Source organism: Theropithecus gelada, chromosome 2 (assembly GCF_003255815.1).
Source record: "Theropithecus gelada isolate Dixy chromosome 2, Tgel_1.0, whole genome shotgun sequence".
NCBI lineage: Eukaryota > Metazoa > Chordata > Mammalia > Primates > Cercopithecidae > Theropithecus > Theropithecus gelada.
In genome coordinates this window covers 35,734,355-35,760,135 of record NC_037669.1, presented here as the reverse complement: position 1 = coordinate 35,760,135, position 25,781 = coordinate 35,734,355, and the positions used below count along the sequence as shown (strand labels likewise).

Below are 25,781 nucleotides of genomic sequence, written 5' to 3'. Positions count from 1 at the left end.
TGAGGAAATGTGTGTGCTGCTCCCGAAAAGTTAACAGTAAAATCTTATATGTAAATAACTAGTTATTTGTGTGGGGGGGCGGGGTGTGTGCGTGTGTGCGCATGTGTGTGTGTGAGAGAGAGAGAGAGACAGAGAGACAGAGACAGAGAGAGAGAGACAGCAAGAGAGATGGGAGGATAGAAGGAGGGAGAGGGAGGAGAGAAAGGGAATGAGAGAAAGCAGCACCATGGAAATACATTTAATTTCAAATGGCTCCTTGTTACAAATGCTTGGTTGACCTTATAAATCTAAATAAGTCAACATTTTGCATAGGAACTTCAGGGTTCACTAAAGTATGGGACTCTGAAGGCACTGTACTCAGAAGGCAGCACCTGGCTTACTTTAATTGGTGTTATTCCTGGCTGATTTGCCTCCACATTGGGGAACATAGGAGAGAACACTTTTCTCTTGCCATTAGCTCCAGGCCCTTCTTTCTGACTTATGAAGAAATATTAAAAGAACTAATATGTACAACTTCAGTAAACAGTGACTAAGAAGGGATATGCTAATTATGTGCAAGAGTTTAAAAGGTGCATACACTGAGGAGGATGAGAAGTTATTTAGCCTGGTAGCTGAATATTGCCAGGAGACACAAAAACACATTAAGCAAAGGGAGATTTAAACTAAACATTAGATCCCAGAATAAATATAACACTCAGCGATGTGAGCAGGCTTGTGGAAATTGGTTGAGATGTTTAAAATACCAAAATACTGAAATTTGCATTTCAAGTAAACATTTCTGTAAGGACAAAAAATAGTAGGAACAAGAGAACGACCCAAATTGTGGCCATAGAACCCGTCTAGAGAACTTAAACAGTAGGTTTTGTGTCTGTTTCTGGCCTGAGGGTCTTTTTAAGGTTGAGAGAATAAAAGACAATATTGGCAGGACCCTGGGGTTGAGAGTAGCCAGTCAGGGCGAACTGAAAGAAATGGAGAAACGTTACTCTCTTGGGGACAGGCACATGGGGACAAAGGGAAAGAAAGGAACAGGAGAATCTGAGTGCATTTTAGAATTTTGTGACTCAAGATTCAGGTGGTATATTCCATGCCTTAAAACAAGAAATGGCACTTGCTGAGATTGTATCGTGCCTGTGTCCACAGGGATTTCTGTTGGTTTCCAAAACGATAACTCGCCATGGCAGATAATTCCTTGGGACATGGCCAGATATGCCCCCGTGCAGTCATTCAGCAACAGAGTACTCAGCACACCCTTTCTTCCCCAGTAAAAGAGAACTCTATTAGGATCATTAAAAGGCAGTGGAGTTTTATGCCAACTTCTCTGACAGAAATACTTAGCCACTTTTCAGTACTTAGCTCTATCTCTTAAACTACATGAAGTGCTGACAATAACTCTAGAATCTCTTTGAGTTTCTTAACTCAGTTCGGATTTAGCTCAGTCCATTCAGGTTACTATAACAAAAATACCATAGACTGGATAGCTTATAAACAACTGAAATGTATTTCTCGCAGTTTCAGAGCTTGGGAAGTCCAAGATCAAGGTGCCAGCAAATTTGCTGTGTGATGAGGGCCCAATTCCTGATTCAGAGACAGCTGTCTTTTCTCTGTGTCCTTACATGACAGAAGAGGCGAAGGAACTCTGGAGTTTCTGTTTTCTTTTCTTTTTTCTTTTTTTTTTTTTTTTTTTTTTTTTTTTTTTTTTTTTTTTTTTTTTTTGAGATGGAGTCTTGCTCTGTCGCCCAGGCTGGAGTACAGTGGCTCAATCTCAGCTCACTGCAACCTGCGCCTCCTGGGTTGAAGCAATTCTCCTGCCTCAGCCTCCCAAATAGCTGGGATCACAGGCATATGCCACCACGCCCAGCTAATTTTTTTGTATTTTTAGTAGAAACGAGGTTTCACCATGTTGGCCAGGCTCGTTTCGAACTCTTGACCTCAAGTGACCCACCCGCCTCGGCCTCCCAAAGTGCTAGGGTTACAGGCATAAGTCACCATACCCAGCCTGCAGCTTCTTTTATAAGTGCACTAATCTCATTCATGAAGCCTCCATCTTCCTGACCCAATCACCTCCAAAGAGGTATACTTCCAAATACCATCATCACTTTGAGGATTAAGTTTCAACATATGAATTTTGGAGAAACACAAGCATTGAGTCTGTAGCGAGCTAACTCAACAAACATTTATTGAGTGACTAATCTGAGTCAAACCCTGTGCTAGTTCATGAGGATATTATGAGTAAGGCATGGTCCCTGCGGCACTTACAATCTGGAGCTTTGGCTTTCCAGCAACAGAAAAGCTCCCATTTCCTGTTACATTTCTGTGAATTGGTAAGAAATTCTCAAGTGAAGCAATAGAGATAATGCATTATGGGAAAAGTCTCCTGGGTGTGACTAGAACAGACTAATCAGGAAGGGCCAGGGAATGCAAGAGTTTCAACTGGAGGATCCAGGGGATAGGGAAAGGAAGCATGACAAGAGGGAGGGCCCAGGGATGTCTCTCAATGTTTTAAATTCAGTTTCTGGCCTGAGAGTCTTCTTAAGGTTGAGAGAATGAAAAGAAATACTGGCAGGACGCTTGGGTTGAGAGCAGCCAGTCAGAACTGAAAGAACTGGAGAAAATTTACTCTCATGAGAACGGACACATCAGGGAAAAAGAAAGAAAGGAGCAAGAGAATTGTTGGATGAGATTGGTTGGATGATGGAATACAGTGCAGTTTCCTCTGCCTGTAGTTGGTTTGCACCTTGAGCCTGCTCCCACTTTATTGAGACAGCTATGCACATCGTGTGCTAGAGACAGAGGCTGCCATTGGAGAGGAGGAGAGCTATCACAGGAGAAGCAAAAATAGTGTCTCTGCCTCCCATGTGGGTCTCTTAAGGGAAAACTCTCCTTTTATCCTCAGGTAGTTTAGGGGAAATTCTAGAGACATGAGATTGAAAGTTTATCTGATAAGGACATGTTTTGTTATCTGCTTATCAAGAACAAATGAGATTATTAATATTTATATTGGTAACATAAGAATGCCAGGCCCCAAACACAATCAATATTGTTTTATTTTCTCTCATTCATCTTAGTACTTACTCTCATAGGTGCCATCTTCCAGAATCAGTAGGGCTTTAGTTGGTGCAGCTAAAAATAATCTTTCTCTCTCCTGCAACTGTTTTGTTTTTCTTTTTGTTTTAGAAATTCAAAAAGCAAAGTAGGGACCCATAATCCACCATTTCTAGGTATTTCATGGGAATTGGAAAGAATTCAGTGTTGCCAACCATCTCTAAGATTATCCTTGTTCTCTCCTTCTACTGACAGCTCTGTCCCCAACTAAGATTAAGATTATGGGCCGGGCGCGGTGGCTCAAGCCTGTAATCCCAGCACTTTGGGAGGCCGAGATGGGCGGATCACGAGGTCAGGAGATCGAGACCATCCTGGCGAACACAGTGAAACCCCGTCTCTACTAAGAAATACAAAAAATAGCCGGGCGAGATGGCGGGCGCCTGTAGTCCCAGCTACTTGGGAGGCTGAGGCCGGAGAATGGCATGAACCCGGGAGGCGGAGCTTGCAGTGAGCTGAGATCCGGCCACTGCACTCCAGCCTGGGCTACAGAGCGAGACTCCGTCTCAAAAAAAAAAAAAAAAAAAAAGATTATGGGTGGGTGATATGCAAGATGGGAAGAAATACTAAAACATTCTAAAATTACTATTAACTATTTTCTCATTACAATTTACCATTATGCTCAAAATAAATAATGCTATCTTACTTTCTATTCCACCTCTGCATTCTAGGTTTTCAATGAGCTTACACCTATTTCTGCCTGCTAAATAAAAAACTAATTGTCAAAGTTGCCATTAGCCTTCAGGGTATTTATGTTCAGCTAGAAGAGTCTTAGCTTCAAATAGTTGGCATGACACTTAGTCCATAGAAACAATATGCAGGAAAGATCTTTTTTACCCCTTCAATCCCAAATCCTGCCCAATTAATCCAGAAAAGTGGCCAGTTACCTTTCTGAGATTACTTTTTCTTCGCTACTACATTCTACTTCTGTAACATGTAAAATCAGATTTAAGTACTTGCTTTAAATTTTAGCAAGGAAGAAGAGAAAAACGTAGACAGGAAAAAATTAACCTCTTATAAAAAAAAAATTCTCAGTAGAAGCATATGCTAGATAATGTGCAGAACTTCAGAACCAAATAATGGTATATTACTCTTGCCTGTTTTTTAAATCAAGATTGTATAGTTTCCTCAAAACTAGTGATATTGACAATTGAGAGAAGACTTGAAGCTTGGAATATCCAGAGAGTTGTGTTATAGAATGTTAGCAAAGAAGCCCCATGTTCTGTTGGGAGCCTAGTTAACAGGTTTAACTGACATATTTAGAGTAAATTTGTCTCCTTGCTAACTGTCTGTTATGTTGATTTGGTCATCGGGGACTTTCCAGAAAAGGAAAACAGCTTGTGGCATTTGAGCAGAGCTAATGACCGGTACCATTTAGTGTGGAGTGACCAGGAGCATCATGGTTGCAGGACTGTGTTCTTTAACACCCTTCCCAGCTGCTCTATCCTAACTCGTGTAACAGTGGAGTTTTGAAATTTGGGGGTAAGGGGGTTCAATTTAGCTAGAGTTGAAGTCCTTGGGCCTTTCTGGCCAAGCTCTGGCTAAGCGCTTCCTGCTGCCCAATCTCATTTCCTCATCACCTTCTCTTTCTTCTTTTCATTTTTCTCCCCCTCCACTTCTTCCTTATTTCTCTCTCCATCTCTTCAGGAAGAAAATAGTTTAATCAATTATACTCCACATAGGGGAATTTAAACAAGGTTTCCTTAGTTGAGATTACTTTACTAAAATGCACACACTCAACTATGTAGATTTTTCCAAACAGGACCTCCCTATTCCTAATCCAAACTTTTAAGCCAGTGATATTTAACTCCCTACCCCAAACCCCAGATGACACAGTCCATCACAAACACACCATCAGCAGCACATTCTCATGGATCTGGCCCATGGCCTAAAAGCCTCTATGATGATGTAGTTTGATATAGAACACAACTGTCAAGACAGTCTAGCATACAATCCTTATGAACAGAATTTAACAGAATCTGGAGAAGAGTGGTGGCTTCTCAAAAGGAAGCCACTTTGTCTAATAACAACGTTGGTGTAAAGAGTGCCTTGCACAACAAAAAAAGAGTGCTTTGCAACGTGGTGTGACAGATGATGTTGGTGCCATAGCCCCTCAGAGCACTTTATGATTTGCATGTACCTCCTGCCAGCTCCCACTTTGTTCCAAACCCTTAACCAGTGACTGGTGAGTGCCTGCACCTATAAACACCCCAGCTCCCAGCCTCATGATCAGAATCATTTTGAAGTGGGACATGAGCTGTCCCCAGGCCTCCCTGAAAGACTGAGCCACAGTTGCTCTCTGTGGGACTTAGCTTGACATCGCACCCTTGCTTGACTTCTTTCTCTTCCAAGTCCCATTTTCCCATTTTCTTTCTGGTTTTTCCTGAGAGCATTTTCTACTCAATCACTTTCACAAGACTTTTTATCTTGAGGTCTGCTTCTGTGGAATCTGATGTCAGACAAAGTACATTGTCAAATCATTGAAAAGAAATATGGATTTATTGCTTTTAAAAAGAATAATGAGAGGATCTGCTGCCTATTTCAGACTTTAAAAAAGAATCATGAAAACCTCTGTTTTTCAGGAAGGGAATTTGAAGGAGAAGAAGAATACCTGGAGATCCTCGGCATCACCAGGGAGCAGTCAGGCAAATATGAGTGCAAAGCTGCCAACGAGGTCTCCTCAGCGGATGTCAAACAAGTCAAGGTCACTGTGAACTGTGAGTACAGCAGGAGCCAGCAGGTACTAGGTGCCCAGGGTGCACCTCTACCTCCAGTGAGCTCTAAAGACTCCATTAGCAAAAGAGCATTGTACTTCAAGCAGATGCTCCTCTGGCCAGGAATGCACATTTATACATTGAACACATCCAAGGGCAGGACTTGGCCTTTGAATTTGATAAATCTACTCTAAATGTAATCCATAAAACAATTAACAATACCCTTTTTTACTCACACTGCAGGATTAAGAAAACATGATCAGACAGCACTAACATTGCTGGCGGTCACTATGCTGGTCTTCGTGGAAATCAAGGTCATACTACTTAAGAAAAAACAGCAATTTGTATCTGGTTTAACTGGAATTTCCATCTTAACGCATTGTTTGTCAGGAGGGAATGCCTCAAGATTATATTTTATCCTCCGCTATTTAAATAATTGGCCTTGGGAACAAATTAGAGCCACTGTGGTCAGATACCATGTGTCCCTGATGGCTAACAGGAATGTCTGATAAGTTAATTTCCGTTACCTATTTGTCCCAAAGTATGGGCATTAGAAAGGAAGATTTCACTAAGATGCATAGGTAAGTGGGCATACTTTGAACTTCTCGGATGAAAGGATTCTTAGATGTAGTTCAAAAGAGGGTGGGCGGAGGGAGGATCTATATGATGTGTGTCACCCAGCAGAGGAATAAAGAGAATTCGTTTACCCTGTTCAGTTAGCACTGACTCTACATCACTCAAATTCAAGTCCCCACATCACACAACTGTGGCTAGTGGCAGGGACAAAGGGAAGCTTTGACAGTTCTTCCCTTCTATGCATTGAATGCACACACATCCTACATACACACACATAGGCACACAGACATACATGTACAAACATCTTAACCCATATTTGAAAGTATCCTTTAGGCTGTGATGAGTACTTTCTGTCATCTCATATCTTCCTATGTACCAGGTTTTTTATATAAATTCTCTCTTTTCTACTCAACAACCCCAGCAAGGTAGATATAATTGAGACCATTTTAGAGTTTGAAAAACTGCAGCCCAAGGAGGTAAAACTGCCCCTTCAAAATGACACAGAAAGTAAATGTAAGAAAAGGGATTCAGACTCAGGTCCATTTGATTCTGAAGCCCACACTCTCACGAGGAAGATAAGGAATTTTCAGTTCCACATACCTACTATGTGCAGCATTGAGTTAAGAGATTTATATTGGTCGGGCACAGTGGCTCACCCCTGTAATCCCAGCACTTGGGGAGGCCAAGGCGGGTGGAACCTGAGGTCAGGAGTTTGAGACCAGCCTGGCCAACATGATGAAACCCTGTCTCTACTAAAAATACAAAAATTAGCCAGGTGTGGTGGCAGGTGTCTACAATCCCAGCTACTCAGGAAGCTGAGGCAGAAGAATCACTTGAACCCAGGAGGTGGAGGTTTCAGTGAGCCGAGACTGCCACTGCACTCCAGCATGGGCAACAAGAGTGAAACTCTGTCTCAAAATAAAGAGAGAGAGAGAGAGAGAGAGAGATTGATTGATTGATTTACATTTGTTGTTTAATCCCCACAGCCATTTTAAACCTATGAGATAAGCATCATTAGTCTTACTTTAGAAATTTGGAAACTGAGACTTGGAGAGCTGAGGAAACTTGCTAAAGTTTACGCAGCCTGCGCTGGGATGCACCATTACCTGTGGCCTTGCTCCAGCCTTGCAGACTTCTGAAACAAGCAGCAAAATCTCTTTCACACCAAACCTAGAGGAATCCAATAGATACAAATGACTCTGCTATAGTTTATGGCACTCATTTCCAAGAAGCAAGGGGCTGCATTTCATGAGTTCTGAAGTGCTTCTATCCCTAGCTGTTTTCAAATTTTTTAGTAATAGAGTTTTGAAATGCCAGTTATTACTATTCTTTTCTAGTGCTGGGTGTGTTTCAAAGACACATTAACGATCGCAATGTTATAAAATGCTTTAGGACCTTTATGTCACATGAAAGGAAACTTCTCTGGCTGTTTGTATAAGTTTATAATTAGGTTAGCTTCTTTTATGTACACACAACCATGCCATCATCTTCCATCTCTTCCCTGACTTTTGGAGTTAAGATTTCATTTTCTCTTAATTGACCTTCATCTTAATTAGATTTGTGAAAGTCCAATCATGGTGTACATAGAAAATATTTATGCTTCCATTGTGTGAAACATCAAAGTGGTCTGGATTGCAGATGGTTCCCAAGATCAAAGCTAGCCGCCTGGGTCCTATTATTATTGGTGCAATTAGTCTGACATTGCTTCTTCTTGACTGTCCCCAAAGTGTAATTTAAAGCAGAAGAAAATACTTACAATTTTCAAGAAAAGACTTTTATGAAAATGTGAGCTTTTGCTAATGATGAGTGAACCACAGAATATGGACAGAAACCTGAGATTCTAAAAAGATACCTCATAACAAATTACATGGAAAACTATAATGAGTTTACTCACACATCCAGTATGTCCTAACAAGCAGGACCTAACATGTGCCTGACTTTATAAAAATTGCTCAGTAAATGTGTATTGAATAAGTAGGTGAAAAACTCACAGATAAACTGTGCCCTCTTAACATTTCTCCAAATTTTGCAAATAATATGGTCACAAATCTGGAAAAATATTTTATCAATTTCCTTTGGAATCACCTTTTACCAAAACCTCATGAGCTGTGTTTTTATTATATCAAAACTAGTCATCACAGCACTTGTCCTGTTCAAACAATTCATCCAACTTAAATATAGTTGTGTGAAGTAGATGAAGTCTCTCAGATTGAATTATGGAACCAAGTCTGCCTAGCAACACTCTTGCATACAGAGAAATGCCCAGGATCACCTCTATCACTTCATCTAATCCTGCTGGCCATGAAATTTATTATTTAAACTGATTCTGTTTCCTTTTCAAAACACAGGCTTTGGAATTAGGTCCGGGGATCAGGATGGTTAAGATAACTACTGGCCAAATAGATTATTGTAATGAACAGACCCTGAGTACTACCACTACAAGAAAGAAAAAAATCTCAGGGCTGTTAACTTTCTTCCACCAGCACTTCATTGACTCATTTACTCAGTTGTTAACAGATGTTTGTTGCAGGGCACTGAGAGACTAGAGTAGTAAAGAAGAGAGACTAACAGTCTCTCCTATTGAGCTCACAAGCTGGATTCTATGGTCTCTCCTTTTTACTTCTTTTGGATAGCACTTCTCTGCAGTAGGCATACAGCATTACACATAGCCACTTTTATATGCAAAATCTATTTTCTAAGTGGTAGGAGGTCCTGGAATTTACAGAGAGCTAAAATGTTGGCTCAAAATCTCTTCAACTGAATAAGCTTAGTATAAATTAGACAACAGACAGGACTTCCAGGTTTCTGTATCTTACCCAACAAAGTAACTGTTAATTTCTTTCAGATACCAGTCCTAGGGACAGTCTGTTCTTTCATTGCAGGTTCTAGGTGCAGTTCCTCAATTTCAGTTCTCACAGTGCATTAAATGTAACTATTTTTGAGTTTGTCTCATCCTAGTGCCCAGTACACCTAGAATAGTATCTAGCACCTAGTAAATGTTTAACAAATACAAACTGTTAATTATATCTAGACTCTTGCAATACTGGACTCCTTTCCTATTCCTGGAGAATTTTTTCTCAAAAGTTGCTCCCAGCTCTCAAGCCTGTCCCCGCCCCATTGACCAGCTGATGTTCCCACCTTCCACTTTCCCACAGGTCTCTCTCCAAATAGGTTCACATTGTCATCCTCACAACTCCTTTTCCCTTTATTTGTCTCTCTCTCTCTGAATTCGTTTCTGCCTCCACCCTGGTGTCCAGAGCTAATCAACTCAATCAACACCCATGCTGGGGCACTTGGGGAGCTGACATTTTTAAATGTGAGCTTGCCTTACATTTGAGAGCCATTTATTTAGAGGAAGCAAAGGTTGTCACAAAATACACAATTGGGCTGGAGAGACCTCCAGATAATGTATATATATTTTAACTGGTATCTTCAGTGATTTGATTCAAAAATCACCTAATGAGAAAACATTAGGAAAATAACTTTTTTGTTTGTTTGTTTGTTTGTTTTTGAGGCAAGGTCTCACCCTGTTGCCCAGGCTGGAGTGCAGTGGCCCAATCTCAGCTAAGTGCAACCTCTGCCTCCCGGGTTCAAGCAATTCTTGTGCCTCAGCCTCCAAAGTAGCTGGGATTACAGGCACATGCCACCACACCCGACTAATTTTTGTATTTTTAGTAGAGACGGGGATTCACCGTGTTGACCAGGCTGATCTCAAACTCTTGATTTTAAGAGATCTGCCCGCCTTGGCCAGAAAAATAACTGTTTAACATGGAACCAGACTGGCCAGCTTCTCTAGCTTTTCATAGTTACACCTATTCAGTCTCCATGCTCATCTTTAGTTTATTCTTGCCTTTGGGTAGGTAATGGTAAAGATATATCCTAATACTTATGAATCGATTATGAAGTCTTCAGAGGAAATATTCAGTGACAACACAGAGTACTACAATGTTTCATTATAATTTTGCAACATGGACAGGAACTATAATTTTCTAAGTGCCTTCAGAGTACCCAGACTCTCCTAGAGATTTCATATCAATTCACTGTAATCATCACACCAACAGTGGCCAACTATATTTAGAAAGGAAAGAGGTTTAATTGACTCACAGTTCCACATGGCTGAGGAGGCCTCAGGAAACTTACAATCATGGTAGAAAACAAAGGGGAAACAAGGCACATTCTTCACAAGGCGGCAGGAAAGGGAATGAGTGCAGGAGAAACCACCAAACCTTTATAAAACCATCAGATCTCATGAGAACTCATTCACTATCATGAGAACAGCATGGGGGAACTGCCCTCATGATTCAATTACCTCCACCTGGTCTTTTCCTTGACGCATGGGGATTATGGGGAATTACAATTTGAGATGAGATTTTGGGTAGGAACACAGCCAAACCATATCACCAACCAAATGGGAGGGTATATTGGGCCTGGTCTGCCCCAGTGAGAAGTATTTACTTTATCACTGGCATTGTTTAATATTACTGGCACATGGTGACTTAAAAAAAAAAAAAAAAAAAAAAAAAAGCAACTCTAAATCAGTCTTATTATCATTTCTAAATTCTCTCAGATAATGTGTTTTTTATTGCCTACACCCTCTGCCTCTGCTGCTTTTTACACCGCTGCACACTACCCATGGGAGATGATCTATATCATCCCCACGTAGAGAGGACGAAAACAAAGCTCAGTGAGCGTAAGCATGCTCTGACACAAAATCAAACAGCTTTTGTGAGTAGTGGACTTGGAACTCAAACCCAGGTCTAACTCCAAAGTTCTTTCTGTATCCATGATACCAAGTGGATAATACTATAAAATAATACATGTAATCACTTTAGGTGTTTAAAGTGCTCTCATTTTAATGACTTCATCTGATATTTACATAAAACCCGTGAGATAGACAGAGAGGCATCATTGTCTGTATTCCTAGGTGAGGGGCTGCAAGGGAGCATTGTGTCCCATGGTAACGAGTTAAGTGGCACTAGCAGAGATTGCATCTGCATTTCCTGACTCCTAATACAGGTTCATATCCACTGTGTCACCGCATGTTGTGCCATTGTTGGTACCCTATAAATAATAGAAATATGCAGCATTTATCTTTCCATCTACCGGCCTGCTCCCTCCCCTGATGGTATTTTTTTTCCTGTTAGAAATTCATTGTTCTGCCGGGCGCGGTGGCTCAAGCCTGTAATCCCAGCACTTTGGGAGGCCGAGGCGGGCGGATCACGAGGTCAGGAGATCGAGACCATCCTGGCTAACATGGTGAAACCCCGTCTCTACTAAAAATACAAAAAACTAGCCGGGCGTGGTGGCGGGCGCCTGTAGTCCCAGCTACTCGGAGGCTGAGGCAGGAGAATGGCCTGAACCTGGGAGGCGGAGCTTGCAGTGAGCCAAGATCGCGCCACTGCACTCCAGCCTGGGTGACACAGCGCGAGACTCCGTCTCAAAAAAAAAAAAAAAAAAAAAAAAAAAAAAAAAAAAAAAAAAAAAAAGAAATTCATTGTTCTTCAAAAGAATTCATTCAAATAGATGTACCAGAGCAGAGAGGTTCAGAACATGAGTTTCAGAGCATGACAGACCTGGGGTTAAATCCATGGTCCATCAAATACTGACCATGTGAATTTGGACAACTGAGTAACCCTCTGTAAGCTTGTCTTCTCTTTCATAAAATGGGGTTAATCATATTTACCTCCTAGGGCTAATTGTTTGGATAAAGAGGATATCTAAAACCTAGTAGAGTGCTGACATGCAGTAAATGACTATACATTAAATTTCCTATTCAGAATATTCTTTTATATGAATATTCCCAATATTAGTAAGATTAAATGAATGATATTTTATTTCCTAGGCCTCTGTTTTGTTTCCCTATTCATTCTGATTGAAAGAGTCTTGTTATTGGTGATGTCAGAAGAAGAAAGGCCCTATTAATATTTTCAGAACATGGAATTTTGAATTAATATAAACTGGAAGAGTCCTTTGACAATTGTAAGCTATTCCAAAGTCATATAAAGAATAACAATGGACCTCTCTGTGCAGCATTTTTATGAAGCCACATTTTTATTATAACCGTATTTTGAATAAGGACATCTATTATTTTAACTACACAAGGCATGCTGCAGTATGATTTGTAATAGTCTTTCTTAGCCTCACCTATGCAGAATTCATTACAAATGAATTTTGAAATGTTCATTTCAATAAGCCATGAAAAAATAAACTTGCACCATGGTGTCATTTGAAAAATATTAGAAACAATGAGCTCTTTGTATATTTATCAGTATTCATATATTTACCCTGGCACAAGAAAATTCCTAAGTTTTCAAAGAGAGAAGCAAGTAGCTGGCCTTTGTAACTGACTAGATTAATGCACTTGTAAGTGCTCAATCCTAGTTTACTGCCAGCTTCCCCATGCTGGGGTCTCTGAAGGCCTAATAAATAGCTTACTGCTTAGTAATTCAGATTCCAAACAAATTGACAAGTAAGGAAAAGAGTGGTCAGGAGACCTAAATGTTCCCATTTTTAGAGATCAAGGTGGCTAGAGATAATAGGTTAGTGTGGTCGACTTACCTCCCCAATCATGGCAGCCCTGGGATGGGATGGGCCTGCCCACATGAAAGCAGAAAGGAGAGAGCCCAAGTAAGACTTCTGTCATAGAGAAACAGAGGAGAACCTCTGCTACCGGCCAGAAGCTTGGTCCCAAAAGGGAGAAAGGAAATAGATGAGTCAAACAGGCCCAGTTTCTTCTTCCCAAATTTTTCAATCAGAAAAATCATTTATTTCCCCTGGGTCCTGAAGTGGTAGGGGATGAAGGGTAAATAGTCACCAGTTGGCAGTTATAACCATGTGGCTCCAGAAACTCACAAACAGTGGTTAAATTTTATTTTACAAATTGGGAAATTGAACAAACAAAATTCATAAGCAAAATTATCTTCAGTCAATGTCAATGGGCCACTGTGCTACAGATGATGGAGTCATTGGCAGCTTAAGGACACAATACAGTGAGAAGAAATGAGGACTGGAAAGTAATGTGTATTGAGTATTCTACTGCCGGTCGTCTATTTCTTTACTTATGAATCTTATCTCAGTGGATGGCGTTACCCAGATGCCCAAGTCAGAAATCACAGTGTTGCCTTTTCAACACTGCTTCTTTTCCTCACCCTTATGAAATCCATTTCTAATCTCATCAGTTCTGAAGCCTACTATCTCTCAGCCTTCAAATGTACTTCCCTGCCTTGGGTTCCATCATTTTTTTTAGTTTTTGAGACAGAGTCTTGCTGTGTCGCCCAGGCTGGAGTGCAGTGGGTCAATCTCTGCTCACTGCAACCTCCATCTCCTGGGCTCAGGCAATTCTTGTGCTGTAGGTTCCTGAGTAGCTAGGACTACAGGTACACACCACCATACCCAGCTAGTTGTTTGTATTTTGGTAGAGATGGGGTTTTGCTATGTTGGCCAGGCTGGTCTCAAACTCCTGACCTCAAGTGATCCACCTGGTTGGGCCTCCCAGAGTGCTAGGATTACAGGCATAAGTCATCATGCCCAGCCCTAACATTTTATAAGTGAGGAAACGGAAGCAATATGACTATGGGCAAAGTATTAAACTCTCAAATGAGGAAGGACAAGGAGGAACAGAGCCTGGATTTGAGCTCATGTCTACCAGACTTTAAATCCAAGCCCAGAACCTCTATTCTGTGTCCTTTATTAATATCTCCCCACAGCACCACTACTACTATTGCATTATCCTTTGAACTGATGTGCTCTAATGATCTATATAACCAATTTTAGAAGCTAGCTTCTTTTTTAAAAAGATAAAAAAGAAAAAGGCTCAAACTGGTACAGATGTTTTCCCAGACCACAGATCTGTTTAAGAGTAGAGTCAAAATCAGACCTCAGATTTCCTCTTCTCGACTGCTAATTCTGGTTCTTAAACCATGGAATAGATAAATGAGTAATTGGGAAAGTTAGCAATTTAAGAGTTAAATTAGTTAAGGGTTTGAAAATACGCTTGGATCATAATGATGCCAACCACCCATTTGTAAAGAATGAGCAGTTTTAACTAGAATTGGGATAGTTTACAGTTGGAAAAGATGCTATACATCATTAAAATAGGATCCCCTCATTTTATAGGTAATAAAACCAAGGCCCAGAAAGAGAATGTATGATGGGAAGTCCAAACAGCCAAACTCAAACTAAATCCCAGGACTCCTAGTTTCCAATCCAGGTTTCGTTTTACGACAGCATCTTCCCATTTAGTGCGTATAGGGAAATAAGGCAGTAAGTCTAAAGCAAAACAATACCAGCAGCAGTAAAACAACAAAACCCCATTTAGCATGCCTGTTTACATACAAGTGTTTATTCAAATGTGCTCTAACTCTGACAGTGATTTAAAAATGTCTAAGCTTATGGAAAAGTAAAATCAAGAAGGAAATTGAAGACAAATCAGATGCTTTCTCGTACACGCTTTTAAACTCAGAGAATTACAGTCTTCTGTAGGTAGAAAACTTAGGCAATAGTTTTTTAGCATTTAAAAAAATCAGAAATAAGGAAGACAGACCAGGTGCCGAAGGGCAGGGTTTAAATGAGTTTACCCACTAACGTTCACTTTACTAATTTTCCTAAATGAGCTTTTTCCTCTACAGAGTCTAAACAGAGTGTCTGGGTCTGTGTTTCCCATGTGTACATAGCCAAGTTGCCATTTTCTGGCAAACAACCTTTGGACAGGAAAGGCCTCTCCTTGAAGGTCCATAACCTGCACAAACACAGCATCATCCGGTGCAGGAGGCTGAGTCTACAATCCTAACACAGTGAAGTGGACATGCAAACACTCTTTCCATCCATGTAGGACTGTTTGAATGAGTCATGGAAAATTAGAGTGTCAAGTGTGTTTCCCAGCTGATTTAAAGCCTGTGATAGTTTTGTAGGCCCATTCCTGGGCATAAAAATCAAGTGCCCAGCTGCCAGAGAGAATAGAAGGCTGATATACCAGTAAGTCTTCTATGTACCAGGATAGGCTTTAAACCATACCCCCACACATAAAAGCTAAATTTACCTGGGTTGTGATGATAAGGGAACACATTAAAGAAAAGAAGGTAATCACCTAATATTAGTTTTGTTTGTTTGTTTATTTGTGAATCCTGCAACAGTATCAGACCAAACTTGCGTTGGAAAGGCTTTAGCTGGCTATTATTTTCTATTTTTTTTTTTTTTTTTTTTTTTTTTTTTTTTTGAGACTGAGTCTGGCTCTGTCGCCCAGGCTGGAGTGCGGTGGCCGGATCTCGGCTCACTGCAAGCTCCGCCTCCCGGGTTCACGCCATTCTCCTGCCTCAGCCTCCCGAGTAGCTGGGACCACAGGCGCCCGCCACTTCGCCCGGCTAGTTTTTTGTATTTTTTAGTAGAGACGGGGTTTCACCGTGTCAGCCAGGATGGTCTCGATCTCCTGACCTCGTGATCCGCCCGTCTCGGCCTCCCAAAGTGCTGGGATTACAGGCTTGAGCCACCGCGCCCGGCCTATTATTTTCATCAGACTCCTCAAGGCCATCTCAAACTATAATGACAAGAAGAAAAAGAAAAAATGGTCAAACTATATGTTGAGATTCCTAAGTCCTTTGGTATCATTGCTTCATTTATAAAAAGAAAAAGCTATACAAATATTTATAATCTATAATTGTATACCATGACCTATTGGAGGAGGGATAAAGAAATTCTAGATTCCATTTCCATAAAACCCTGCTAAGTGTCTCATTTAAGTAAACCAAGTCTATGTTTTCATTAATTATCTCTTATTTTTATTTAGTTTTTTGGTGATCAACCCCATTCAGCTGATCATATAATTCATACAAATAGAGCTTTAAGATGGCTCCCTTCCTGCCTCTCTCTAATCAGATTGTCCTTCTTCATTCCTTCCTGAATAGAAATTCTAAGCACCCCGACCCTCATATAAACTCGTGTGCCTGTCCTTCCTACAGATCCTCCCACTATCACAGAATCCAAGAGCAATGAAGCCACCACAGGACGACAAGCTTCACTCAAATGTGAGGCCTCGGCAGTGCCTGCACCTGACTTTGAGTGGTACCGGGATGACACTAGGTATGTGCCAAACCTACCATCCCCTGTGACTCCACTGCATGGGCCTGGGGACACCGGAAGCCCCACAACAAAGCCAAAGCCAAGCCAGTTGTAATTGTGTAGAACTATATTCTCACACTGTTCCTTTTTAATATCTCTTACCAAATTCTTTGGGGCCTGTAGCTCTTAAGCTGAAGCCCAAAAGCAGTCAGGTAAAATATAAAAACAGTTCAATGGGTAGCTTTCACCTGCTTGTCTTTCTTGCCTATAACAGAAACTCAAACCCATTCCCTAGTTTTCTCTGTTGATGGACGTTGATTCTGATAATATGGCATTGCACAATTAAAATAGGAATTGGGCATGGAACCACAAATCCTAGCTACTTCCTTTCTCTCCTTTTCCTGCAGTGTCAGGATGGGGAAAGAATTCCTAAGCTAAAACCTTCACCAGTGTTCCTTTCTATTCTTCTGTTTTTGAACTCTTAGGATAAATAGTGCCAATGGTCTTGAGATTAAGAGCACGGAGGGCCAGTCTTCCCTGACGGTGACCAATGTCACTGAGGAGCACTATGGCAACTACACCTGCGTGGCTGCCAACAAGCTGGGGGTCACCAATGCCAGCCTAGTCCTTTTCAGTAAGTATGCCAAAGCAGGGCCCAACTTGGTGGAATTAAATTGACTTTTCACATGAAAAACGTGAAAACCATTCCCTTATCTATTAAAGGTTCCCTTAAACACAAATAAGGATCTATGCACTGAAACAAAAATGCAAGGTTCTCAGTCCCTGTGCATAGGAGAGATTTACAAATGGAGCAACTTCTCTCTATAGTCTTTCTTACTTCTGATAACGGCCTTGTTGTTTGTTTTCCTTAGTTTTTGTTTTTTTGTTTTGTTTTGTTTTTTCCTGGTTAAGCTGAAATAATATTCAGAGAACACAAGTCTCTTTGGCAGTGGTCCTTTAAGAAGCAGAGGTGATGTAATAGCCTGGAAATGGATAACTGTGTGTGTGTGTGTGTGTGTGTGTGTGTGTGTATGTTCTGAAGGCAGTGATAAGAGTGATTGAGGAAGAAATATTCAGTGAGAATAGATAAGGTGCTGAGAGAAGGGAGAGGCTGGAAAAAGAAAGTACATTTTTAACAACACAAGAGGAAGGGTGGAATAAATGATTCAAACGTAAAATCTAAAGGAGGAAAAATGGTTGCAGAAAGTTTTCTGTATGATAGTAAGAGACATTACTTTTCTGATATATTTTTGGAACAGAGATGGAATGGTAGGAAAGAGGAACATTTCTGAAGACCAGAGAAGACCCTGAAAGTAGACCAAGGAAGGCGCAGTCATTCTAAAGTCACTGATGTTAATAGGAGACCCCACCTTGGAGTCCTGCTCTTTAGCAGCAAGTTAGAGTCAAGTCTCTCACTCCCAGCTTTGCTGGGCAGGTGACTATGAGCACAGAAGAAGACACCCTCTGAGAAACAGAAGGAGGCTACATGGAGTCACAAGAAAATGATAACATTTGGAATACAGACACATGTATCAGAATAAGCAAAACAAATCAAAAAGTTAGCTCATGCTGAATCAGAAAGTTCATTTGGACTAAAGGGAAAAGTCCAAAAAAAGTACTGTTATTATTTTGGAATAACAAACCACTAAGTTGTTTTTTTTTCCTGCACAGATTCTATTGGAAAAACTGGAAATATTATGACCAGAAGAAATCTTTCTATCTTGCTATATTCCATTTAGATGAGCCTTCGAGAAAAAAAAAATATTTTTAGGAAAAAATCAACTTAAGTGAGAGTTCTCTTGAAATGTAGTGTTAAAGCCATTTTAAAACTGTTCAAGATCCAACTCCATTTATAAAAGCAACAACCACAAATGACTCTAACTTTGGCCTTTAGTTTCTCATTCATAACTCTCATTGACTTCAGTCTGTGACAGTTTGATGAGATACAGTTATACAAATGCTACCTCCACACGAAATTTAAAATTCACAACATGTTTACTTGTCTCCAAAGAGCAAACATCAGTATTCTTTGCAACAACTAGAGACATCAATATCCCTAAGACATTTGAGAATATACTTCTTAAGAACTGTAGTTACCTGATTCATTCCTAACATTAAGGATTCCATAAATGGTAGCCGGGGGAAACCAGCCTCAACTGGGAATTTAAGATTTACCAAATCTAAGTTGACCTGGCTAAGTAGAACAACATACACTTAAAAACTTAAAAAGAAGATTGTTTAGAGATTAGTGAAGAGAAGGTAGAACAACTGGATGAGTTACAGAAAGCGAGCAATTATACATTTGCATTAAAGTATATTTTCTTTCTATTTAACCTAGACTAAGAACTATGCTAATGATATATTTCAAATAATAAATAAAATATCGCCTATAGCCTGAGAGAGAGGAAAGGGAAAGAGGCTGGAAGGATGGAATACTTGAGGGAGGAGGGAAAGTGAGCATAGACTAGGTCAAAGGCAATGAGATCCTGCTAGAGTTCATGGAAGGTAACATCAAGCCCTACAATACCAATGCCCTTAACCCAGTAAAATTGAGAAATGTCAAAAATCTTACAGAGTTTCTGTTTGTAAGCTGAAAATCAGGGAATAATCAGACAAGTGTATCCTATCACACTGCCCTTTATGATTTAGTAGAAGTCACCCTCCATTATACATTTGAGGATTTTGTGGTGCAGTGATTAATGATGTAGTACTTCCTGGTGGTCCCTCATAGGCACTACCATAGTTGTGTCTTTGGCAGCATGCAGAGGCACCACATGCATCAGCATTTGGTTTAGAATGGATGTCCCACTTTTACGGGAAAGTTAGGAGGTATAATCCTTACTGAAAAATAGAATATGAAAGATCATTAGGCTTTAAGGTAAAAAGGAACTATTCGAATTGCAGAATATTGTCAAATCTATTGCACTATTTCTTAGATCCAAGGCCTAAGAACAAACATTTTGGGGGAGAAGCTCTCCTTCTTTTGTAGCAGGACTGGCAGTCCCTCCACCCACCCACCCACCCACCACCAGTTAGTTTTGGGAGGTCCATTGTTACAACCTGCATAGTTAGAACCTTATATTTCACAGAGTTCTAAAAGAAAAGAAAGAAAAAGAGAGGGAGGGAGATAAAAGAAAGGAAAGAAGGAAGGAAGGAAGGAAGGAAGGAAGGAAGGAAGGAAGGAAGGAAGGAAGGAAGGAAGGAAGGAAGGAAGGAAGGAAGGGAGGGAGGGGAAAAAATAACAGTACATGTGTGGGTCAATTGTCTGCTACTTACATTCAAATAAATGGGATTAATGGGGAAAGGAAGACACTGTGCGAGTGTCAGCAGAGGTAATTTTCCACAGAACAGAGTCAGGAGGGGAGAAATGCTCGGGGGCAGGTGTCTGTGGCCGCAACCCTGATGGAAGCACTGTGTGGGCAGCGGGGTGCTCTGCTGACCAAGCCAGTCCAGAGAATAACAGGCAGCTGGTGAGCCTCTGCCAGCCAGCGGCAGCAGCAGGTAGAGACCCAGAGCCAGAGCCCCTGAAGAGTTAGCGATTATTCATCTTCATTGGTGTGTCAGCGCATTTTCAGCCGTATCCACCACAGTGATGAGCTGACTTTTCACACAGTGTCAACTTGCGGTCACATGCATACATATACTTCCCCACTCTCTATTCAAATACTGATCTCCAGAGGGGTCAAAGTCATGGAATGAGAGTGTAAGAATACATTGCATTCATAGTAATTTTTCCCCAAGCTGGTGGAAGCATTCCTTTCTCATTCATCTAGTTCTCCACACGTTCTAGCACCGTGTCTGTCAAAGATCCACACTACCTCAGTCGGTATAACCAAGTAATGCCCTGTATATCTTTTTCTTCATCCTTGGGCTAAGCATTACCTTTTCTAATGTTTTGAATACATTAATCCAATGGCACAATGTATGGGCAAGGATTCGGCTCCCTAGTCTTTGTCAGACAGGGGGATATGTATGACATGGATGAAAACTTGGACTTCAAGTGATGCCAAGACAAGTTCCATCATCTGCATAAGTAACTCAACAGACTGTGTTTCCAGACTGATAACTAAAATTCACCCCCAAAGGTGATAGGTGTATCTTGTTTCATGCTCTTGTTGAGTTAGATTTAAAATAACTGACATGAAGGAAGAAAGGGTGATGGGTGATAATTTAAATGTTGTCACTTCTTATTAAGTGAGTGCAATGTACTCTGCAGTATGCACTGTGCTAAATGTTTCACATGCATGATCTGATTTTTAAAAATTATATTTTTGTGTCAGAAACGGGTCTTGCTATGTTGCCCAGGCTGGAGTGCAGTGGCTATTCATAGGCACGATTCCACTGCTGATGAGCATAGGAGTTTTGATCTGCTGCATTTCTGACTTGGGCCAGTTCGACCCTCCTTAAGCAACCTGTTGGTCCCCGACTTCTGGGAGGCCACCTTGTGAAATTTAGTGCAGACACCCAATCAGCATAGCACACTACAGCCCAGAAGTCCTGAGCTAAAGCAATCTTCCCACTTCAGCCTCCTGAGCAGCTAGGACTACAGGCACGCATCACAACAACCCTACTGTGTACTTGTGTTTCTCCATTACATAGAAAAGTTAAGTGACCAGTGCAACTAAGTAAGGCTGAGCTTGAGATTTAAATTCAGGTAGTCTATTTCGAGAGTCCAGGCCCTAAATCAACACATTATCTGCATTGGTGTGTGTGGGCATAAATACTAGGAGATATATCTTGTAAGTTAGGAGGTGAGCAGAATCTATTTGTTTTTCTCCTTTTTTCACTCAACGAGGTCTTTCCACTGTCTTTATACTGCTCCATCCCTTCCCACCCAAGGGCACTGCTTGTGTTGCCTCCCACTTCCGTTTTCATTAACCCCCAATAGCCTGCTACCACCAGGTTAGTTCGATGATTGGCTTCTCTTTGGCATGTTGATGTTCTCAGTGAATATTCCAGCCTAGTAGTCAGCGTTTGGTCTAGGAGGAGAATAAGGAGGAGAATTTTCCCACACATTAAAGAACAATCCCACTGATTGATTACCTTGTGCCTTAGAGAAATGCATGGATTATAAAAGTCTTTTGAGGCTTTTGAGTACAAAAGAATAAAAATACAAAAAAAAAAAAAATCTACACTGGGCTTTGCTGCATCCATGTGTAGGAGGTGTTTTTAATTTTCTTTTTAAACTTTAAAATATCATTAAGTTGTAAAGCCGTAGTTGACTACATTTCAAGTACTACCAGAGTAATCCAGCCCTAGAGGGTGTCTTTATAATGAGGGCCTCCCCGTTTTCTTTAAAAAGTATTTTGTTATCGGAAAGACTTGCTGTTTAAACATACAGCATTTGATGATACCAGTCAAGACTTGGCAAAGCCTAGGCCAAGCACAGTGGCTCAAGCCCGTAATCCCAGCTGAGGCTGAGGGGGGTGGATTTCTTGAGTTCAGGAGTTCGAGACCAGCCTGGGCAACATGGCAAAACCCCATCTCTACCAAAAATACAAAAAATTATCCAGGTATGGTGGCGTGCACCCGTGGTCCCACCTACTCAGGAGGCTGAAGTGGGGGGATTGCTTAAGCCTGGGAGGCAGAAGGCAGTGAGCCAAGATCAGGCCACTGCACTCTAACCTGGTTAACAGAGTGAAGATTTGGCAAAGCGTTTTAACCAGCTACTTTAAGATGCCACACAATAAAACAGCTTGAGCTGCTATTTACCGACATGTAGTTTGAAACACTAGATGCAAACTCCTTAAATGAGTTCTCTGTGGATACATTTCTCCTCCCCTCGCCCACCCACTTAGCAGGTAAGAAACCAAAGCTCAGAGTTAAGAGACCTTGCTAAGAGCCATATCATATAGTACTAGGGCCAACCTTATAGTTCTGTTCCCACTGTCTCCCAATCAGCTGCTAAGCATGTTATCCTCCTCAAGTAGCAGCAGCCAAAGGAGAAGTGCATAGCACCAAGGGTTCTGCCCACCCTTAGTTTTGAAAATCAAAAGTTGGAAAATTTCTTTTTCCTTATAAAGTGGTATTTACTTCACATTACACTCTTACAGGATCCTGCAAACCCTAGCATGAAGTATAAAACAGCAGCAGAAAAATGCGCAAAGAATAAGAATGAAAACTGGGAAAGAGCCGGGCGCGGTGGCTCAAGCCTGTAATCCCAGCACTTTGGGAGGCCGAGACGGGCGGATCACGAGGTCAGGAGATCAAGACCATCCTGGCTAACACGGTGAAACCCCGTCTCTACTAAAAATACAAAAAACTAGCCGGGCGAGGTGGCGGGCGCTTGTAGTCCCAGCTACTCGGGAGGCTGAGGCAGGAGAATGGCGTAAACCCAGGAGGCGGAGCTTGCAGTGAGCTGAGATCTGGCCACTGCACTCCAGCCTGGGCGACAGAGCGAGACTCCGCCTCAAAAAAAAAAAAAAAAAAAGAAAACTGGGAAAGAGAAGCATCAAAGGAAAGATACGTGAATAGGATGGAATTAAGAGAATGAGAATAACTAATGGGGCGTGATAAGCCTAAAACGATGATAACAAGGTGGAGCTAAGACGGTGATAATAAGCTGAGAAGCAGTTGAAAGGCACTGAAAGGAGGGTGGGTGAGATGCTTTAGCAATATAAATGGTCATGTGGAAATAAGGGCAGAGTGCATTTTCCCAGCTGTGAACAGCATGATGAGAAAATATTAAATGGAGTCATTTAAACAGTCTGAATAATAATAGTAATAATAAAAATAAAATTCAGTAGAAAGAGTATAAATATGGGACAGTGGTCTCCAACTGCTACATAAATGCTAAAAGCAGTTTAGCTATTTATTTGCAAAGCTGGAAACTTAATACCAAATAACCAGTGGAGGCTTAAACCATTTTTCTACTTGACACTTGTGTAACTAACATACAATTGTTAGTTGTTGCTGTTGACCTGCTTCATCTCAATGGACTTAGGAAACTTTCATATTTAAGTGACAACTTCAGCCAAGTTAGAGAAAAGCTGACTCTGCAAGGAGACTGAGTTTTCTCAGTGTCCAGATGTATCCAGTGCCCAAAGTCCAGGTAAAATCTACTCTTTTTAAGCATATGGTACAAGATGATAGGCTATCAGATTTGAATATGCACATATGCTTTTCTCATTGTGGTTTTGATTTTTGTTGATTTTCATTTTCCATTAGTCTTTATTTAATCAAGCTGCTAGGAGACACACAGAAAAGTGTGTGATAATTATGTTACACTATCACATAATTTTGGAGTTAGCAAACAATACATCCTATCCCTAATATTCCATTCTATATTTCTGAAAGAGCCTCAGAAAAGGATTTAAGCTTAGGTCTTTCATGAGATAAATGAAGGCCACCCTAAATTCTGAACTCTGTCAGTACATTCTATTTATGGTCAGTAGCTTATGTATGGGACTATCAGATACTTTTAAGCTAAGACCTCAGTGTTCAAAAGAAAAGTACTTCTTATTATACTCAACAGGATGTATCACCAAGCAAATTTGATCGGTTGATCAAATTTCAGGTAAGATTGTATTATAAAAAGAGGGGGAATTAAGGAATAGACTAAAAATAAAATTATATCATGCTAAGAAACGTATTACCTTGACATTACTCCTATACTGGTATCAGTAATGTGAAAGTAAAAACCTGAGGGAAATGTTGAGCTAATATTGCCCACAGTAAATTCTTCAAATGCTTGGCTAAAACTGATGTGAACTATAGGGCTTAGAGAGAGGAAAGAAATCTGTAGCTGACACACGTTCATGTCATGAGCTAAAGAGACGAGAACCAAGACCAAGATGTATCACTTTAATTTGATCACGATTATAAACCCACCCTCAACTTCAACTCTCTAAAAGATCTAAAATCTTGATGGTGGGTTTTTTCCAGTAGGATTCTGTATGTAGGATTGCCACAATCTGATGTTGTCCTCCTACACTAGCTAAACTTTTTAAATGCTCTGCATTTTTAATTTTGTTAATAAATTTCTTTGATAGTTTAATGTTAATAGGAAGTACAGAGAAATGTTTTATGAGAGATATGATCCTGTAAGCATGGAAATTCGTCTGTTGTATAATTGTTTGAATAACTAAACATGAGAAAAAATATATATATATAATATTTAAAATCTCCATGATGATTACTATTTTTTCCCCTTTAGAACGTGTTTTACCCACAATCCCCCACCCCATTCAAGGTCAGTATGATTTTTATCACTGTAGCTCTCTTCCTGGGTCATTCTCCATCATCTTTAACATGCAAAACACACAAAGTGGGGAAAACACATTCATAAAATTCACATACAGTGTAAATCATTTTTTTCCCTTAAACCTTTTTAGAAAAGCCAATTAGTTGCTTCCAACACCAGTTGAATAGACATGGAACAAGACTATTACCCGACTCATCTTCAAACTCTGACTCATCTTCAAACGGGTCAGTAGCTGTAAAGGCAATGCTAAACTCAGCAAGCAATTTTTTCCTACAGTCAATATTTATTACAAGTAACTAGGAACTCACCTATTTGGGACACAGCCAGTTAAATTCTCTAGCCACAAAAATACCGATTCTCTGACTGACTACCCTCATGGTTGAAAGTCTATACAATCCAAATCTGAAGTCATTGGTATTACTTGTAAAAATTAATGTATATGCTGCTAAAGGTTAACCAACTCAACCGGATTATAACAAAGATGTTATCTTTTCTTAAAATCATGGCCAATTCATGGGTTTTTTTCTGTCCTTTTAAATATACCTGTCTTAGAAAACTCAAATGAAAAAACAAGATAATCATTCTGAATTCCTTTTCATAAACTTTCTATGCACTTAAATTAAATTTTGCCTCCTACATCGTATTTAGATGCAAGGTGCAGGCACAACTTTCTAGCTTAAGGCTATTTAAAGGGAAATTGGCAAATAAAATTAAAACAATATAAAAAATCTGAAATGAAACCAACCTACCATTGAAATTAAATTCCAGAAAAGTGATTTGCAAATAGCACTCAAAGACCTGAGAAAAAACAGAAACTAGGCCATGCGGGGCCTAGCGTGGAAAAAATAAATCCAATTAAGCAAGATTATCATACACACTATAAAGGCAATGTGCTCAGAATTAAAGGTAGAAGGCTGCTGTTTTATAAGTTTGAAGATGAATCATGTTTCATTAACATTTGTCCAAACTATAAATTCTTGCAAACTTATGTGTAGATATTCAGTGTCAATAATGCAATGTTTTGCATGTATATGCATTCACATATGCAAATGTATTTTAATTATTTTTGAACTAAGGATTGCAAGGTTTCAAGGATCAACAAGACAGCTTAATAAGGGTTATTATCAAATTTTTAA

At 40.3% G+C, this 25,781-nt stretch overlaps 1 protein-coding gene across 2 annotated transcripts in view; it reads left to right on the top strand.

Moving 5' to 3' along the window:
* Positions 1-25,781, top strand: part of LSAMP (limbic system associated membrane protein) — a 653,298-nt gene that overhangs the window by 597,907 nt on the left and 29,610 nt on the right. The window contains exons 4-7 of one of the 2 annotated variants that reach the window (XM_025377085.1): positions 5,682-5,816; positions 16,343-16,463; positions 16,928-17,076; positions 24,598-24,633. In XM_025377085.1, the coding sequence (XP_025232870.1) occupies positions 5,682-5,816; positions 16,343-16,463; positions 16,928-17,076; positions 24,598-24,633 (441 nt within the window). The remainder of the gene's footprint in view (positions 1-5,681; positions 5,817-16,342; positions 16,464-16,927; positions 17,077-24,597; positions 24,634-25,781) is intronic. The other variant, XM_025377086.1, reaches the window with a different exon arrangement.